At 49.8% G+C, this 20,452-nt stretch overlaps 1 protein-coding gene across 1 annotated transcript in view; it reads left to right on the top strand.

Moving 5' to 3' along the window:
• Positions 1-20,452, top strand: part of LOC101045654 (tyrosine-protein phosphatase non-receptor type substrate 1-like) — a 101,543-nt gene that overhangs the window by 48,365 nt on the left and 32,726 nt on the right. Inside the window, exon 2 of the mRNA XM_074406339.1 lies at positions 14,593-15,951. Within this exon, the coding sequence (XP_074262440.1) occupies positions 15,702-15,951 (250 nt within the window). The 5' untranslated portion in view covers positions 14,593-15,701. The remainder of the gene's footprint in view (positions 1-14,592; positions 15,952-20,452) is intronic.

Consider the following 20,452-nt stretch of genomic DNA (forward strand, 5'->3'; position numbering starts at 1 on the left):
AAATGTTTTGGTAGCAACTTTTCTTCAATGGCATGTTGAATCTGAAAATCAAATGGGAGCTCATGAAATTGTGGGGTGCTTTGATGGCACGCAGAACACCACCTGACCCGGCAATGGTGGAGCAGGGGTGGCGGGGGCCTGGATTCGGGCTCAGCTCTGACACTGACTCCTTCACCTGCTCTTCCTCTCTCTGGACCTCAATTTCCCCATTTTTACATCGGGAGCTGTTGGGCAGTGTGGCCTCTAGGGCCTCTCTCATGTTGACTGTTTATGGGGCTCTGAATGCCGGACATTTGCCCTAGGCCTCCTCCCGGACAGGAAGTGAAAATTCTGCTTAACAATGAGATTGATCTTATCAGGGAATGAATGACTTTCTGGGAGTAAACAGCTTCCTCACTGACAGGAAAAGTAAGAGGATCAAGTGACCAGGGTGAGAGAAACTCCAGCCAGCTGCTCACTCTTCCCTAAAGGCACAGTGGCTCCCTCCTGCAAATGAGGGGGTGAACCAGAGTCTCTTCCTTCCTTCTCGAAACACTCCTCCATCGATCCCACCCAGCCTTCTCCAGACCCGGTGGCTGACCACAGTCCTAGGCTGCTACCTCTGACTGATGGGCCCAGCTGCTGAGTTCTGAGCCCCTTGTCTTTGCCCCCAGACTTTGGCTGGATCCTCGACCATCTCTCGGTTTTCCTGCTTCCCCGTGTGGATGAGGGCACTTCAGAAGGTTTCAGCAAAAACATCCTGGACCTTCCACCTCAATTCTCCCTGCCCCTCACTCCCTGGAAAACAAAACAAAACAAGTAAGGCCAAGGCAACCTGGAAAAATCCACATATTTACACAAGCTCTGACCCTTCGGTACATCTTCAGGGCTTGCATGCACCACCACCCGTAGACCCTGTGTGTGTGATCCAAGACAAGGAAGGGGTTAAGAGCAGGGCCCAGCAGACCCGCTAATGACCATCAGTGCTCTTGCGCGACCCACTTCGCCTTCTGAACCTCTGTCCTTCACTGCAAAATAAAATAAGGGTTTTGACCTCATTTAGCATGATGGACATAAACTTAGATAACGCCTGCAAAGCCTGCAGCTCAGTACTTACCAAGTGGCACATGCACTGAGCCTGTTGAGGTTGAAGTTATCCAGAACTGGGGACACCCACACCCACCCTAATGCCTCCAACGGGGGTCTGGACCCCAGCCTTCCTCCATGCTACAGCTCGGAGGCTAACATTCATACCTCGTGGACATCCTGAGATGAAAGGGGAGATCCACAGGAGAAAGACCGCCAGGGGTCTTGGTGGTTGTCTTGGAAGAAGGTTTTCTTAAGAAGCTTATAGTGGGCATGGTGTTTTTTTTGCTTAAATAAATCTCTTGATACTTTTGAGGGCAGACAAGGCCTTGAAAGCTGGAGTAAAGAGGATGGGCAGGGTTCTAGGCCCACGTGGCGTCACTGGCTGACCTCTTTCTATCTCAAGGCTTCACTTACCTCATCTGGAAAATGGGGCTTCTTTCACGGGGTCACTGTGGGGTCAAATGAGATGATCTCTCATAAATCTAGGAAAGGCCATGAGAGGCCTGCTGTGGTATAGGGCTGGAGAACAAAAAAATATCATGAAGAAAAGGAAAAATGAAAGGGAAAATGGAGGGGGAAGGGATAACTGAGAGAAACTGTATGCTATGGGGAGTTACCAAGGCAACTTAGAGAAACAGCAGGTGGTGGGCGCTCAGTAGTCTTTGATCTGAGGACCCTGAGGCTCAGAAAGGGCAGAGAACCAGCTGGAGGTCACACAACAAGCTCAAACAGGAACTGGACCATTGAGAAGCTGGGGAAGCTGGGCCCAAAGGAGGGCCGTGGCCACGGCCTCACAGCACCTGGTCCTCCTTTAGTGGGGAAGGTGAGGGACCGCATCACTCAGCTCCTGCTAGTACTCAGGTGTCCGCATTTTCAGTGTGTTAGAGGTTAAACTCGAGGATTTCCAGCTCCGGCTGGCCCAGCCAGAGCTGACTTCTCGGGCTCACAGAGTGATGCGGTGATGGTCCTTCCCCCTCTCTGAGCCTCCGTTTCCTCATCGGTACCCCTGGGGCGATGAGAGTCCTCATCACACCGGTTACTGTGAACTGAGTGAGATAACACGTGACGAGCGCTTAGCACAGCGCCTGGCTCGCAGTGAGTACTCAAACGTTGATTTCCGCAATGAGATTGCTACTTACCGTGATAACAGTATTATCAGGGGACCCTCCTCACAATTTTAGGGACCCAGCAGAACCACAGAATCTCCTCACTTGGTTTGGTTTGGGAGAACGTGAGAGTGGTCCCTACTTCCTGTTCTCTGTTTAGCCACAGAGCTCACCTGTTCTCAGGCCACACAGCCTATCTCATGTCTTAAGTGAAGTGCCATGGGTCAAAGAGAAGGAAAGATGACCTGTGCCCAGCAGGACCATGAGGACCCTTTGAGCTAGACCTAAAGGTTGGGTGTGGGCAACACAGTCCAAGACAGCAGGATGCCATTCCAGGAGACGAGAGGAGCCACAGCCGGGGCGTGGAGGTAGAAAAATATTTCAGGCTGGGCAAGGTGCCTCACACCTGTAATCCCAGTGCTTTGGGAGGTCAGGGCGGGCGGATCACAAGGTCAGGAGATGGAGACCATCCTGGCTTACATGGTGAAATCCTGTCTCTACTAAAAATACAAAAAATCAGCCGGGCGTGGTGTCGGGTGCCTATTGTCCCAGCTATTCAGGAGGCTGAGGCAGGAGAATCGCTTGAACCCAGGAGGCGGAGGTTGCGGTGAGCTGAGATCGCGCCATTGTACTCCAGCCTGGGTGACAGAGCGAGACTTTATCTAAAAAAAAAAAAAAAAAGGAAAGAAAGAAAAATGTTTCTTACTCCTTTTGGGTAGGCAGAAGAGAGTGACTCATTTTGGCCACAGTGAAGAACTTGTGATGGGATGGTGGGTGCGAGGAAGTCAGACTGTGGTTATCATGAATGCCAGGGTGGGGGAACTCGGTCTTCACCTTAGAGGTGACGAGGCGGGAGGGGGCTATGAGTGTTTCTGAGAAAGAGAGGGCCCTCCTCAGAGCTGGGCTACGAGAAGGTCACTCCATCACCTTGAATATAGGCAAGAGGCCCAGAGACCTGCCGGAGCCTCCCTGCGGTGTAGACCAGGGGTGTGGGGGCCCACTCTGGGCAGTGAAAATGCCGATGGAGGGAGATTCCACAGGTATGAAGAGGGTAGATTCAACAAGACTTGGCAGCTACCCAGAAGGGGCAGGAGTGAGGGGGGACCCAAGCCTGACTCCTAGATGCCAGATTGGGCAATGGGGTAGTTGAATAGTGGCCGAGGATGGAGGTGGGTTGGGGAGGAAGATGTCAGGGGTGGGGCAGCTCTGAACACACCTTGCCTGAAGAGCCCGTGGGCCTCCTAGACCAGCACTTGACTGTACAGGCCTGGATTTGGAGAGGGGTCTCCGGATTGGGGTCAGGTATTTGTTGACGTTGACAGCCCTGAGTTCCGCTGGCCTGTTGAGGAGACAGGTGGAAGGGAGGAGGCGGGGCCGGCATGCCGGCGGCTGCTCTCCCTTTGGCCCCAGCCCTGGGACAGGCTTGTCCTTCTCCTCGGCTACCCTCCCCCACTTCTCATCTTACTTCCTTCTGGCTCGCTCTTAGCTGCGTCATTTTAGGGAACTTGGAAACCAGGCCTGGTGTCTTTAACTTAGAAAATTATACACTCCAATGAGCCGGAAAGGGGCTTTTGGAATAATTCTATTGAAAATATGTGGGTTTTCGCCTTGAAATGATCTTCCTGAAATTATCCCCTTTCTCTCTTTATAAATATTAAAAAGAAGGAATCTGAGCTTACTGCTTTAAATCTCTATTCAGGGACTTTCTCTTCTGCTTCCCAGGAAAGCAACCAGTCATTTCTGAGGAAGAAAAAGACGAGACTGGCGCAGTTTCCTTTAACATGACACCCCCGCCCCCCTTCTGAAATCCACTTTTTGGAATACCCCTGACCAATCCCTCCTTATCCCCCCCTCCAGCTAAGCTGGGATTTGCTGGAATATTGTGTGTCAGTGTGGGGGTGTGACAGAGGAGCCACTCCAGGAAGGGTGGCGAGGGGACGGTGAGGAAGGCTGGAGGGAGAGAGGCAGGGAGAGACGCGGAGAAGCAGGGGCAGGGGTGACGGGGAGACACAGACAGAGACAGAGGCAGAGAGATGCAGAGAGAGACAGAGACAGAGGGACAGAGAGAGAGAAAAACACAGAGAGGAAGACGGAAAGAGACAGAGAGAAAGAGACAGAGACAAGGACAAAGAGAGAGAGAGATAGAGGGACAGAGGGACGGGGAGAGGCAGGCGGAGAGAGAGAGAAAGAGAGAGAGACACGAGGCACATTTACACCCACACACACCCAGAAAGAGAGGCAGGAGGGAAAGCATGGGAGGACAGAGCAGAGACAGAGGGAGAGGGAGAGGGAGAGAATGCTGGGGAGAGAGGGAGAGATGCGTCAGCATAGACAGGGAGAGATGGGCTGGGGAAGAGACGTGGAGACAGTGAAACCCTGGATGCTGAGGATTAAAGGACAGCTAGAATATGGGGGTGGGGGGGAGAGAGAGAATGAGAGAACACGCACGCCGAGGACAGAGAAAGTAGCACACAGATGCAGAGAGACAAAAAGGGAAGACATAGGAATAGAGAAATGGGGAGGGCTGGGGAAGAGACAGAGCTAGAGGCAGAAAATGAGAGAGAGAGAGAGAGAGGCCCACAGAATGGAGACGACGCAGATTGACAGATGGGGCAGAGAAGAGCCAGAGAAAGCACAAGTCAGGGAGGAGGCAGAGAAGAGAGGCTGACACGGGGAGGTGGATGAGGAGACCTGGCGGGCTCTGCAGCCTGCGTGCAGGTGCGAGCGTGTGGCTTGTGAGCATGCTGGCCTCTGATGGAGGGAAGCCCCTTGTTCCCAGTCCGGCCCCTCCGCTGCCTTCCTCAGTGCCCAAGTGGGGTAAAGCATTGCCTGCCTTTGACACACAGAGAGCGGGGCACAGCAGACCAGTTAACAGGAGTGTGGTTTAGAGGACAGGCAACCCCGAGTTCAAGCGTCAGCTCTGCCAACCCTGCCAACCCCCTTGGGCACCTCGCTCAGGCTTCTGGGGCCTTGGCTTTCTCATCTGGAAAATGGGGATAATAATGCCTACCTATGTGGTGGGGTCGCCACGGTGCCTACAGGAGGCATCGCCGTAAAGGGCTGGGCACAGCACCCGAGTCAGCTGCTTTTGTCCACCCTGGAGTGTCATGTGGGCTGCTGTCCTTCCGTGATCTCCTAGTCCACCAGCAGACCCCTGCTGTGTACCCTTCCAGGAGTATGGTGTGACTCCCTGGAGGCCCAGGGGTCACACCACACCCCAGAGGCACCATGGAGGAAGAAATGCGCAGGAGGAAAAGAAGTAGGAAGTCTTGGTGGCTGGGAGAGTTCCGAGAGGGCATCTCAGGCAGCTGTGAGGACAGGGAGGCTTGGGTGCAACCCAGGGAGGAAGAACGTGTGACCTTGAGCCTGTCCAGGGCATCTGCCTGCCTGGCTGACCCAGAGCGGGTTGGACTCCATGCTCTGCAAGGGCCTTTGAGGGCCTAACGGGTTCTCAAAGCCCATGATTGTAAGCAGCCCGATCGGGGCTGGGGGGCGACGGGGAAGGGTGTCCCCTGCTCCCCCACCTCCTCCTGCCAAGGCTGCGGAGGGAACAGAGGCCGTCGCCTTCTGAAGGATTTGTCACAAAGCGCGGTGGTCGGTTACCGGTTACCACATAAGCCAAGCCCTTGATCTGCCGTGTTTGAGGAAACCCTTTGTTCCTTTCAAGTCTCTATTCTCTCCGCCAGGGCTGGTACAGAGACCGAAGCAGTGAGCTTTCTCTTTCTTCCTTTGCTTTTTGGATTTTTAAAAATAACTGGCTTGTGCATTCAGGCAGTGCTCCAGAATTGGGTTCCCAGGCTGGGGTTCAGGGCCAGGGACTCCAGCAGCCCCTGCATCCCAGGAAGGCCTGCGGGGAGGGAGAGCCTAAGGGCTGATGGGGACGGGAGGGCACACACAGGTGCTGGCGAGAAGCTTGGGCTCAGGAACCAACACTGAGGGGAGACTGAAGATGGGGTTCTAACCCTGGCTGTGCACCCCATGCATGCCTGGTACATCTCCTTCTGGACCTCAGCCTTTTCAGTGCAGGGTTGAGGCCAGAGCAGAGATGGCCGCTTTTCCCCATGGCTGGGTCCATGCCAGACATTGCTCATCAATCGCCATTCCCCACGGAGCTTGGATGAGCCCCAAGAAGTCTTTTCAACACCGTGCTCTGGGTATCTACTGCCAATTGCATTTGGCATGCAAGATGAGACCTGCCTCCCGTCCTGAGAGAAGATCAGCTCTGAGGCACCAACATGAAGTGGGGATGCAATGAACATTTGGTGGATGAATGGGCACTTCTTTATTTAGCCCTCACTTCACGCCAGGCATTGTTCTGAGGACCATTCTCAATGGTGAACAAAGCAAAGTTCCTGACCTCAATCTCACATGTGGGGGAGACGGGCAATAAGCAAATAAGCAGAGAAATAGATCAAATGTCAGGGGGTGATCAGTGTCATAAAGAAAAATTAAAACAGTAGAGAGTGATAGGCTGCGGGTGGGTGGATCGGGGGGGGGGACATCGTGGATAAGGTACCCAGAGAAGATCTTCTGAAAAGGAGATGTGGAGCGGACACAGCGAGAGTCTCCTCCGAGCCCATCGCTCTAAGACTTTGGGTCTAAATTTGTCTGACTCTAAGATTCTAATTTCGTTGAGTAAGATTCTAGAATCCCATGAATCTAGGAACCTATAACCAAAATTATAGATGTTCACTGCTCTCGTATTCCATGACAATGATGCTAGAATTCCGTGACTCTGAAATTCTAGGCTTCACTGATACATCTTTTTGCTTGAATAGACCAGGATTCATTGCCTACCCTCTCCCCACTACCCCTAGGAAATGGAGCCGAAAATAGAAACAGTCAAAACAACAAGCCATTCCAGCTCTAAGTGCCATAGTAAACAAATGGTCCAATGTTGCTCTGATAGTTTAATTGCGGCAGTTCCAGACAGGCCCATTCATGAAGGATCTTTAGTTGATGGAGAGGAGGAGTGAGCACCCAGGGGAAGGGATGGCTTGTGGGTACGCACTGGGTGGAGGTCTGCACCACCACCCCAGCTGAGGATGACGCTCTGGGGAGTCCGTTGGGTTTCAGCAGCCAAAGCGCTGGTGTTTGGATCAGGCCCCTTTGCCTTTAAGGATCACACTGGTGGCTATTTTAACTAGCAAAGTACAGAAGGGTCTCTTTGAGGATGTGGCATTTGAGCAGACTGGGAGACTTAAGAAGATACTAGGTTGACAGAAATCCAAGGAAGTGAGTCCCAGGCAAAGGGGAAGAGCAGATTTAAAAGTCCTGAGGTGAGAGGGAGCTTGGCAGGTTCCCCAAGTATTCAGAGCATAGGACAGAGATGAGGTGATATCAGAAGGCAAAGCAGGGGCTGTGTCCTCCAGGGGTTTGGAGGTCAGGGTTAGGAATGTGGAAGCCACTGGAAGGTTTTTAACAGGGGAACGACATGATGTAATTCCATATTCAAAAGATTCCTAACTACTTTGAGTAGAAGAGACTGTTGGGGGCAAGAGTAGAAACTGAAAGACCAGTGAGAGGCCCCAACAGTTCGGTGAGAAATGACGGTGGCTTGGATTTAGATGGCGGCAGTGAGTCCATCTGTTCATCTACCTCTTCGTTCTTCCCTCCTTTCTTCCATCCTTAAATCTCTTCATCCATTGATCCATCCATCCGTCCATCCATCCATCCATCCATCCATCCACTGAACACACCGTGTCTATGGGGAATCAGGTACAATGCTGAGATAACACGAATGAAATAAACATGGCTCCCAGCCTAAGGGGCTTACAAAACAGCAGGGTACACAAAATTGCAATGTAATGTTATGAATGCTCCAGCTGAGCAAGGCATGAAGCACTGAGAGGCTCATGGGAGGTGATTCCCTATGCTCTGTCCTCCTGAAAAGTTGGGCCTTTTGAGGGACACAGGAGTTGGACAGGCAGCAGAAGAGTGTTCCTGGCAGGGGCACAGCTTGAGTGAGCAAGGAGGCAGCGTGAGTGAGCATGGCCCGTTCCGGAAATGTAGAGATGTCTAGTTTGGTTGAATCAACAGGTATGAGGAGGGACGCTGTGGGAGAGGAGTTTGGGTCAACTCGGGAAGACACAGAGCGGCCTATGCCCATGACTGGGCCTGCCCCTTCCTGCTCGCTTCTGCCTGTCCCTACCAGAGCTGAATAATTGAATTAAGTACCAGCTTTTAAACAAGATGCAGCTGTTTAGCAGATGTTGCTTCCACCCCAGATGGAGGTGCATCTTGGCGACGGGCACAGCATTTCCAAGGCGTCTAATTTGTGAGGCTTTGGAGAGGAAAGAACTTCAAGGTGCTGCCATTATTATTTAATAACCATCATTAATTACACACCCCTCCCTCCAGCACCACCACATGTCAAACACGCCTGCTGGATTCGGACCAGAGGTGCAGAGGCGAGCTGGTAGGTGGGCTTGGGGGTTGGACTTGCTGGTTTTTATTCAGAAAAACAAGAGAAGGAAAGGGAATAAAAGAGACATCCATAAACAAAGCCTTCAAGAACTTTTATAATAGTGAGATTACAGGCATGCGCCACCACACCCCTATATTTTTAGTAAAGACGGGGTTTCACCATGTTGGTTAGGCTGGTCTAGAACTCCTAACCTCAGGTAATCCACCCCTCTTCGGCCTTCCAAAGTGCTGGGCTTACAGGCATGAGCTACCACACCCGGCCCACTTTCACATTATTTATCTGTTCATGAGTTTCATGTCTGTCCTTCCCACTACAATGGCAGCTCCACCGAGGGCAGAGTTCATCTGTTTCGTTCACAGCTGAATCCCCAGCCCCAAAACAGTACCTGGCACTCAGGAAATGCTTCATAAGTGTACACTGAATGAAGGAGAGAAGGTCTGGGATACGGGAGGCTGGAGGTGTTCACACCCTTGCTGGGTCTCCGACTGGGCGAGACAGTGGGGAACTCCAAGATGTTTTCCACTTCCCTGACCCCTCCCACATACAGACTTCTTATTTAATCTTGGAAGCAATGTTGCAAGGGAAATATTATCCAAACCATTTTACAGATGGGGAAACTGAGGCTCAAGCAGAGAAATGATTTGCCTTTCTCAAGGTCACCCGGCTAGTAAGTGTCACAGCTGGGATTTAAACCCAGGCCTCCAGAGCTCACGTGTCTTGCAAAAGGGACCTTTGATGCTTGCTAGCTCTCTCCCGCGAAAGGCAATAGCTAGAAGGTCCAGAAGGTCCACTCACAATCTCTGCGTTTCCCCTTCAAGGTTGGGGGTGTCAGGACCAATGTGAAACTCACGCTTAATTCACAACTCCCAGCTTTGTCCCTTTAAGTGAAAACTTTCATGTTAGTTTAACCCAAATCCCCTGTCGACTTCAATGAAAGCTTTGAATCCATGAGGAAGGTCAGAAAGGGTTTTTTGGAGGCAGCACAGGCGCCCAATGGAAATCATATTAGCATATTCATTATCATCAGGGTCCTTTGAATGTGTTTTTGAGCTGTTCCCTTCAAGTGACTGGAGACAATGGCTCCTTTCTGTTCACAAATTCCTGGGCTTGAAGTGGGCTGTGGCCAGCTCCTGTGTGCTGCCCTGTACTTTCCAAATGGTCACAGTGAACCTGCGGTGCATAAGGTAACAGGAGGATGCCATCCACCAGGAGTGCTGGTGGTGAATCAGGCTCTTTATCTGGGTTGGGAAGAAATAGCTCCTCAAGCCACTTAGGCAGCTGTGGTGGCCCCCAGGGATGGGCTCAGGTAACAAAATATGTTGCTAAACTGTCTTCTAAGGAGACTGGACCCTATTAACAGGAGACCCCTGAGTGGAGCAAAGGGTCAGGGCTGGGTCTGGGGTAACAAGGGAGTTGCTCAACTCTAGCAAGTGCCAGGATCACCCAGGGAGCATTTAGCACCCATCAGTGCCCTGCAGCCCCTCACCAGGCCATTTGGACCCAAATCTTGGCAAGTGGGGGAACAATCAGGCATCAAATCTTTGTGAGTGTCCCAGATGCAAACAGGCAGCTAGCAAGCAGAGGAGAACTGCTCTCTCCTGAAATCAGGGGGAGGAGAAGAGAGAAGTTGTGGGTGGGATATGGTGGGGAGGGAGGGCTACAGGAAATCCTCTGGGCTTGTCGGGAAAAGAGAGCTTCAGGGAAAAACACTCCTTTTCTCTCTCTCTCTCTCAAGAAAATTCTCAAATTACAGAAAGTGGAGAGAACAGTCCAGTGACCCCACATGCCTGTCACCAGCTTCACCGTCACCCACGTGGAGTCCTTCCCATTGGTGAGGTTTCCAGGTGTGTGCCTGTCCCAGGGAGGCCATGTGCCCCCACTGCCCCAGAACCTTCCTTCCGTGGAGCCCACGCCACTCCCCAGTGATTCTGACGGTAGAATCTTGGTGGGAACACAGAGCCCCAGCTTTCAGCCGGGGACAAGCTTTGACAGGAGAGCCAGCAGCTGGGACACAAGTCCTTTTGTATTAAGGCAGGGAAAAAAGTTCTAATTAAAAAGAAATCCCCACCTATTTGGACTAATTCCTCCACGACTAGCTTCTCCTTGGTTCTCCTGTTTTCAGACAGGGCCTGAGGCTGATTTCCCTGAATAGGATCAAAGAAGTGAGGGGACCAGCTGAGGGCCTGGAACACCCAGAGGTGACCGCCGGGGGCGTGAGAACTGGGTAGGAGTGGCTCCAGGAAGTCCTCTTATGTGTGCTTCTTTGTTCATTTGACAAGGTTTTGCTGAGCACCTACTATGCGCCAGATGTTGTGTTCTAGGTAAGGAGGATTCACCTGACGGAAGAAGATACTTCTCCGGGTGTAACTTACATCCCCGTGTGGGAGACGACAAGAAACAGTTAGGAAAATCTACTGCATGTCAATAGATGGTATTACAGAGTGCTACAAAGTGCTACAGGGAAAGTGAAAGCAGGGAAGGAGGCTGGGGAGGGACTGCTGAGTGGGTGGCCATTTTTAATGAGGTAGGCAGAGAAGGCCTCTCTGCAGACCTGTGCAAGTCAGAGAGGGAGCCCTGCACCCACTCACTGTGTGGCCCGGAGCAAGTCATTTAACCTCCCTGGGTTTCTGCTTCCTCATCTGCAGTCCTCCCTCCGTGGGATACTGCGGAGATCAAGTGAGAGATGATCGTTCAGTGCTTGGCACGGTGCCTGGTGTGTGGTGGACGCCATTACTGTTCCACACAACACAAAACAATTTGGACACCTGCTGTTGGCATAGGAATGATTAAAAGATATACTGTATAGGAATATAAAAAGTTAAAAAAAAAAAAAAAGGAAAGATTATTCTGAGGACAGAGTGAAGGATGTATTAGAAAGGAGAAGATTGCTATTGAAACATCTCTGCTAGGACCAGGGTTCGGCTGTTGGCAGCAAAGACAACAACAACAACAACCACCACAAAAAAATCTAACTGTGGGACAGATTTTCGTTGGTCCTCAATACCCACGCTCCCCTTCTTCCTTAGGCAACAAAATCCCTAATTCTCATCGGAGTACATGGCATGCCTCCTGCAATACACATTACACTTTCCAGCTTCCCTTCCATATCCTAGGTGTGGCCACATAAGTTCTGGCCAATGGGAAATGTTCTAGAAAAATGTCTTAAAAGGGAGGGTAAACACCTTCCTCCACACTTTCTGGAATTTGAGACACAATGACTACATCTCAAGTAGCTTGGACCATGTGATGAGTTACAGATGGCTGTGGATTCTTTGACCCTCCCTTGGAGGGAAGGAGTCAGTTTTCCCTGTACTTAAATCTGGGCTGACCTGTGACTTCTTTGACCAACAGAGTATGATGGAAATGATGCCATGCCAATTCCAGGTCTAACCTCTAGGAGGACTGGCAGTTTCTGCTATGGCCTCTGGGAGCCATGAGCTGCCAGGAAAAAGGTCAAACTACCCAGCTGGAGAGACCACCTGGAGAAGCCCTGGGATTCTATAGAGAGGGACAGGGACCTAGCTGAGTTCAGTGTTCCAGCCATCCCCGTGAAAGCACCAGACAGCTAAGTGAAACCATCTTGATTCTCCAGGCTAGCCCAGTCGGCAGCTGAGTATCACTGAGTGACTCCAGTCCGTGCTCCATGGATCCACTGAAGGATCACCCAGCTGAGCCCTGCCCAGATTTCTGACTCACAAAACCGTAGAAAATGCAATGGTTGTTGTTTGGGGACAGTTTGCTATGCTGCAAAAATAAATAGCCAGAACAGACCAAGAGGTAGAAGTTGTTTGCTGGAAATGATGCAGCAATTATACCAGTCCTTGCCTAGCTACCTCCAGATTTCTTGCTACATGAAAAAAAAAATCCCTATTTGTTTAAGCCTTGTTGACACCTTGGGCTATTATTGCTCAGTCCTCAGTTTTCCATTTGTTCAATGGAGCATTAACTCCTGTCTTACGACTTCCCAAAGGTGGCTGAGAGCGTAGAGTAAGAATGAAAAAGAGAAGGCCTTTTTCAAGTAATATAAACAGTGCTTACCTCCCCAAAGGTCAGTGAGTGACATCCTCAAACAGTTATAATATATTTAATGTGGTCATAATGGGTGTGAACTTGTCATGAACCAATTGCAACAGATTTTGGAATCAGACACGTTAGGGCTTGAGGCTCTCAGCTCTGCTAGACAAATTTCTAACTTGACAAATTGGGCCAGTCATTAAATCTCTCCGAGCCTTAGTTTCCTCATCAATAAAATACAGACGATGTGATTTCCCTCCATTGAGTCTGTGTGAGGATTAAATTAAATGAGATTAATCCTTCTATTTGATAAATATTGAATATCTCCTATGGTCTAGGTCAAACCCACTCCTGATACTGGTAGAGGCTGGTGTCCACTCAGCCTTAAAGCTAAATATTTAAAAGCTATAAATCAAATCAATAACTTCTCTTAAATGTTCTATCCTTCTCCTCAGTAAGTATAACTTCACAGAAGCCCGAAAGGCCAGGAGCAATTTGGAAACAGATTTCTTAGATACTTATACTGAAATGTGGTGGTGCTGGGGAGAGCCAGCCCCATCCCCTGGCCACTCACCTCCCAGCCCACAAACTGCCACCTTCCCTTCTCATCCGCAGTTCCATCCTGTTTCGTGCACACCTCACATGTATGTGTGTAGACGTCCCAGGCGGCAGGTCCAAGCTCTATCCAGGCCCCATGCTCCACAGTGCGCCTCAGCTACACCCTGGGTTTAGCATTCTGCCTCCAGACAATAGACCAGGAAGAGGCCTGGCAGCGGGCTTGGGACCTTTAGGCAGGGAGCTCAGGGATCCTAGGAATCTGTAGCAAAGAGTTGGATGGGTATATCCTCTTGGCACTGCAGACTCTACCCTATGGGGATGTACGCAGCTGGAGGCTGCCCAGGGCAGAGCCCCACTTGCCTGGGTCCCAGGATGGGCAGGTCAGCCTGTGCTAGGTGCTGCAGGTACATGAGTAAATGACGCAGATACCACCCCTGCTCCTCCTACTCAAAGGTGAAGACACATCTCTGAAGTTGGGGCCTCAGTCTCAGCCCTATGTGTAAGATGAGGGCTTACCCGATCTGACACCTCCAAGTCTGTGTTGGTGACCAAGGGTGAATGTTGAGTCTCGGTGAATGTCCTCAGGAATCTCCTAGAAGCCAGGAGGTCAGATGAGGAGGGGCATGCTTAAGGCCTGAGCAAACATCTTCCTCTTTGAATCCTGGGCTGGCAGGGCAGGAAGGGCATCCACCATCTAGTCCAACTCCATCCACGCAATTCCTTCAGTGGGCATCACAATACAACTTCCCATCACACCTAGGTAAAAGTCCAGCTCCTTGCGGAGACCTGCAAAGCCTGCTGCCCCCAGCTCCTGACCATCTCCAGTCTCCTCCTTACTGTTGCTCACTAAGTTCCACCCTTACGTTCATGAAACCCTGAATCTACTCTCCCACCTCAAGGCCTCTGCCCTTGCTCAGGTTCTCTCTGCTGGACACGCTCAGTTCTCTGCCCGGCTAGTTCCTCTCATTGTGCAGGTCTCAGCTTAGACACTCCCTTGCATAGAGATGTCCACTGACATCCTTTTAGGATCAGGTTCTGTCTAGTCCCAACTCTCTGGAGCATGTCACCATTTTACATCCTTCCTACTACAGCCAGAAGTGGTGTAATGGAGTGTGCAAAAGCTTCCACTTGGGGCTGGACTGGTTGGGTCGAAACCCAGCCTACCTACTGGGCACTTGAGACTATTGTTCAACCTGTTTCCCCACATATTGTTTAACCTCCTATTTCCCTTGAATAGATGATTCAACCTGCATTTTCCTATCTGTTCAAGGGAGTGAGGATTACATGAGCTAATGGGCATATAGCATAGAGCATAGCCTGGCACAAGCGTTGCATTGGTGTTTGCTATGATATTAACACTTGTTGCTATGTGAAATTATTTTTTCTGTATGTTTCTTATCTCCCCCTTCTCTCTGACAGGCAAACTCCCCGCAGCAGCCTCCTCAACGGTGCCTCCTGCAGTGTTTAGACAAAATAATTACAGCAAGGAGCGGGCTCTGGGCGGATCCCTTATATAGGACTTCCAGTGCAGGTGGAGAAACTGAGGCAGAGTTGGAGGTTCCTTGCCCTTGGTGATGCGGTGTGAAGGCCAGAAGGCACCAGCCCCGCCACGTGCGCCGCAGCGTGCACAGCCTTTCGCCGACTCCAACCGAGCCACGCTCCTCCTGCTGCTCCTGCGGGTTTCCGCGGCGCCGGCGTTTTTGTTCCCAGTGCGTTAAAGTCGTTCAGGCTGAATCAAGCGAAGGCGGAAAAGCGGCGCGCAGCCCGCGTCAGCTGCGGTTCAGTCCTTCTGGTTCCCGGTGCGCTAACAAAGACATTTGCATGAAAACAGGAACTCCGTTTGCCGAAAGGACCCGTTGACGGGGTGCGTCGTGCGCTCCAGTGCCCCACAGCTGCGCCCCCCTCTCCAGGCGGGGAAGAAGCGGGGTGCGGGGAGTGGCCCTAAACCCGGCTCGGCGGGCGGCGACCGGAACGCTGCGGCCCTGAGACCCCCTTCCCAAGCCGGCCGAAACGGCCGTCTCGGGCGTGGGCGCGCTTCTGCAGACTCATCAAGACCTTTACCCAGGCGTGCAGCCAGGGCGTCCGGGACCTCGGGGAGCCGGCGCCTGCGTGCGGACCGCGGTGGAGCGGAAGGAGCGACGACTGTGGCTGCTCCACGTCTGGGGCGCAGCCTCGGGGCTCGCCCTGCGCCACTCTGGGCCTCGGTCTCTTCGCCGGTTCCACCCGGGCGCAAGAATGTCACGACATCTCTCTGTTGGGGGAAGCCGACTTCCCAGAGGCCTGCCGCCGCGCGGCGCGCAGAGCAGCGCAGTGAATATCGTCTCCGATGGCCCTTTCCAGACCTTTTCCTTAGCAGCTTCTCTGAAACCCCCCTCTTCCCCAGTAGCCCTCGGAGGCGGGATAAGTGATAAAAGCAGAGGTTCAGGAACCGGGGAACCCTGGATTCAAATCCTGCCAGCCACTGACTAGCTGTATAACCACTAGCAAGTTACTCCGGCCCCGGAGCGCTCAGCTTCCTCATCTGTAAAATGGGGCATAACACAGTCCAGAAAGTGCTTAGTTCCACAGTGTCACAAATCAAATGCTTAATTCATTCTTACAGTTGTCACTTACAGCTGTGGGACAGGCGCAGGTGGAAAGGGGGTTTCTTAAGGTCACAGGCGGGGTCAAAGGCAGACCCTCTGGGTCTCCCGGATCCTAAGATTTGTGAAGCAGCAAGTCTTCAGCAGCCTGAAGGGCAAGTTCCCCACGCGGTTGTATCCAGCCGGGTAGATGGAGGTAAGCGGCGAGGAGAGCCGGGGCATGTCCCCCTCTCTCCGCGAAGGCGCACAGGCCCCGGACTGGGAGGGCAATGGCTGGCGAACCTACTGCCTGGAATGGGGTTCTTGGATCGAGACCTTTTTTGGGGGGGAGAGGGCATCTTGGGTCGAGACCTTTTTTCTTTTTCTTTTCTTTCTCTCTCTCTTTCCTTCTTTCTTTTCTTTTTTTTTTTTTTTTTAAGACAAAAGAAATAGAAGAAGAAAGAAAACAAACATGCAAACAAAAACGGAAAGCCAGAGCCTTTTTTTTTTTTTTTTTTTTTTGAGACGGAGTTTCGCTCTTGTTACCCAGGCTGGAGTGCAATGGCGCGATCTCGGCTCACCGCAACCTCCGCCTCCTGGGTTCAGGCAATTCTCCTGCCTCAGCCTCCTGAGTAGCTGGGATTACAGGCACGCACCACCACGCCCAGCAAGTTTTTTGTATTTTTAGTAGAGACGGGGTTTCACCATGTTGACCAGGATGGTCTTGATCTCTCGACCTCGTGATCCACCCACCTCGGCCTCCCAAAGTGCTGGGATTACAGGCTTGAGCCACCGCGCCCGGCCGCCAGAGCCTTTCATGTAGGAGCCAGCCAGCCTTCGGGGCCGACCACGGTGCCTCTGCAGTTCCTCCCTGGGAAGGAAGCCTCGCTCTGCCCTCCAGTGGCCGGCCAGGTAGTGTCGCCCGGGCGAAGCTCACGAGGGTTCAACAGAGAAACCAGCTTCACCCTGCGCGGGCGGGGGCTGTCGGAGAGAGCAGAGAACATCAGACTGGTTCCCTCACTGCTGTTTTGTGGTCCCGGTGGATCTTGGGAGTCTTGGAAAGAGAATAATAAGACTCTTTGAATTTGAAAGGCGCAGGAGTGTTTACAGTCTGCTTTTATTTATTTTTGAATAGATAACACATTTACACGATTCGAAAGATAAAGAGGATAGCGTGAAAAGGAAGTCTCGCTTCCACTCTCGTTCCCCAGGCACCCAGTTCTCCTTCCTAGAGGCAGCCATTGTTATGTGTTTCTGTGTACCCTCCCGGAGACAGTCTATGCAAATACAAATATTTTTAAAGGATCAGTAGAAGCTTGCTCTATATACTCTTCTGACTCTTGCTGCTTCGCTTAAAAATGCATCATGGAATTTGTTCCGTGTTGATTCACAATAGGGCTGCCTCATTCTTTTGAACAGCTGCATAATATTCCATTGTTTGGCTCTCCTGTAATTATTTGATGAGTGTTCTATTGATGAGCCTTGAGGCTGCTCCTAATCTTTTGTAATCACAGTGTGTTACAACAAATAACCTCCTACACGCATTGTTACGCCTCGGTGCCAGTGGAGCACAGCTATTGCAGTATAACAATCCATTCCAAAATTCAGTGGCTTTAAACAGAAAGCTTTTGGTATTGCCCGTGTGGGTCAGCTGGGTAGCCCTGCCCATCTGGGCCAAGCTCAGCTAGCTTTGCATTGGCTCCTTGTGTCTGGGGTCAGAGAGGAGAGTCTGCTGGGGCGGGTTTATTTAGGCTGGTCTAACTCACATGTCTGGTAGTGGGCTGGCTATCAGCTAGGGTTAGAGGGACGTTCAGGCCATGTGTCCCTCCACATCTAGTAACATGCAGTTGCCTCCTGAGACTCTATAACTCGTGTGAATTTACATCCATGACATTCTATTGGCCCAGGCATGTTGCAAGCCAGCCCAGATTCAAGAGGTGGGGAAATAGAAATCACTTCTCCCAGGAAGGAGCAGCAAAGTCACTTTGCAGAGTATGTTGCAAGGGCCCTGAGCTATTGTGGCCATTTAAAAATATATCTATAATGTTATAGTTAGCATTATGGTGAAGAAACCTGATAAACGTTACCTTTGCCCTTACTTCACAGACATTACCAGAGCCTCAAGGCTTATCAACAGAAGACTGATCAAATAATTAACCAGGTGATTAGGGTTAACATGAAATGATATTGATATTGATATTGATAGCATATTCTCTTGATATAACTTGTTGAAAAGGACACGTCTATGGTTTTCCTCAACAGCCTCCACTTAAGGGTTGGGGAGTTGCGCTTCACTTCCTTGAGGGGGCAGTATGTAATAAGCTATTTGGAATTCTTCTGCTATTGTTTATTCAGTCATTTATTATATCCATGTGCACTCATGGATCTTTATTTTGCGCTTTTCATTATAATCCAATACTATGTTATTTATATTGTTGCTTAAATTGTTCCAGTGTTGGCACCTGGGAGATCTTTCTATTGGCTCCTGTGTCTCTTTGACATACTTTTTTGTTTTGTTTTTGAGCCCTTCCTTACTTTCTGGAACTACAGCTACTCCAGACTCATCTTGCATATTTTCTGCTCAGCCCTAGAATCAGCCATTTCTCCAAGGAGCCCAGTTCCTTTCGCTGGAGAATGCTATCAGAAACAGATCTGAGTAGTGGGTTTGCATATTGCTACTGGGGACCCACTAGGGGCCAGAGCTAGGAAATACATGTTTGTACCCCAGCTTGGGTATACACATAACTGTAATGATTCCGTATCTATCATCAGCATATCATCGGTATCTATATTAAGTTAAACATGAATTCATGCGAGTTCATGCTACCGTCTCTGACTCTAACACATTCATACAGTTCATTCCATCCTTCTTCCTTTGCTTCTCTGTAACCTCCCACTTCAGCAGTGAAAAACCTGGCTTCTTCCATCTGCCATCCATTTACTTAATTGTTGAATGTTAGCGTACATGTACTTGGGTTTCAGAATTGTCAACCCATACCCCTGTGAGAAACAGCTCTACCAACTGGAGGGCCGTGCTTATGGACAGCTCGTCTGGTCTTCAGCCTTCTTGTTTCCTGTCACTTCCCAACTTGTTTAGGTCAGCACCTCTAGTCTCCATGCCCTTCAGTGAGATCTCTCACACATTTGTAGTGCAATTAGATTCTTTTGTCATCTTCTGCATTTTATCCTGCGATTACTCATCCTCCTAGTAGATTTTTAAAAATTGGCGTACCGGAAGGTTTACTTTTTGTGCTGCAAAATTCACAAATGCATAGTGACAAATGGATAGTGTAGGAGCTCTTTGTATGTTCTGGATATCAAGCCCTTAGCAGATATATCAATCACTACAGTATCATACAGAATAGTATCATGGCTCTAAAACATCCACTATGCTTCACTTAGCCACCTGTCTCCTTCTTCTCAGTTCTCTGGCAACCACTGGTCTATTTCCCACCTCTATCATTTGCCTTTTTAAAGAAATCATATAAATGGAATCATCATCTCATATATATATATATATATAAAACGTTTATATATATAACATTATATATATGTAACATTTATATATATATATCATATATATATATATAACATTTGAAACTGGCTTCTTTCATTTAGCAATATGTACTCAAGATTCATCCATATTGTGTGAATTACTAATTTGTTCCTTTTATCTCCGAATAATGTTCCATAGTATGACTGTTCCACTGTTTGTTTACCCATCCACCTGTTAAAGGACATCTTAGTTGCATCCAGCTTTATTATGAATAAAGCTGCTATAAACATTGTGTGCAGGTTTTTATGTAGACATAAGATTTCTAATCGGTTGAGTAAATACGTAGGGGCATAATTTCTAGGTTGTATGGTAAATCTGTGTTTAACTTTATAAGAAACTGCCAAACTTCCAGACTATACTTCCGAAGCACCATTTTTCATTCCCACTAGCAATGAGTGACAGTTTCTGTGTCTCTGCACATCAGCACTGGTATTACCAGTTGGTTGCAATTTCGCTATTTTAGTAGGTATGTAGTGGTTGTTTTAACTTGCATTTCTGTAATGACAAATGGTGATGATTTTTCCATATGCTTATTTGCCATTTGTATACCTTCTTTGGTGAGATGTCTGTTCATATCTTTTGCCCATTTTTAAAATTCAGATTTCTGTTTTCTTATTGATGAATTTTAGACATTATTGGCATATTTTCTGGATATGAACTTTGGGATGGTTCATTTTATATATCAGCATCTCTGGGCTATCACAAGGCATGCCCAGATATCTGGTAAAACTATTTCTTGGTGTGTCTGTGAGGTTGTTTCTAGATGAGATTGGCATTTGAATCGGTACACTAAGTAAAGAACGTTGCCCTCAGAATGTAGATGGACATTATCTAATCCACTGAGGGTCTGAATAGATCAGAAAGGCAGAGAGAGTACAGATTTTCTCTCCTTGAGCTGGAGCATCCATTTTTTCTTCGACATCACAGTTCTCCTGGTTCTTGGCTCTTCAAACTCTGGGTCCTGTAATAGCTGGTACCCTCCCCTCAGACCCCTGACCTCTGGAATTAAACGTTCGGATTCTCTGGGAAACCTTGACTAATACAACCTTTCATCAGCTAGGTGATTTGCAAATATTAACTCCCATCCTGTGTCTTATCTTTTCATCCTCTTTTTTTTTTTTTTCTTTTTAGCGACAGGGTCTCATTCTGTCACCCGGCTGGA

Source organism: Saimiri boliviensis, chromosome 9, assembly GCF_048565385.1.
Source record: "Saimiri boliviensis isolate mSaiBol1 chromosome 9, mSaiBol1.pri, whole genome shotgun sequence".
Taxonomy (NCBI): domain Eukaryota; kingdom Metazoa; phylum Chordata; class Mammalia; order Primates; family Cebidae; genus Saimiri; species Saimiri boliviensis.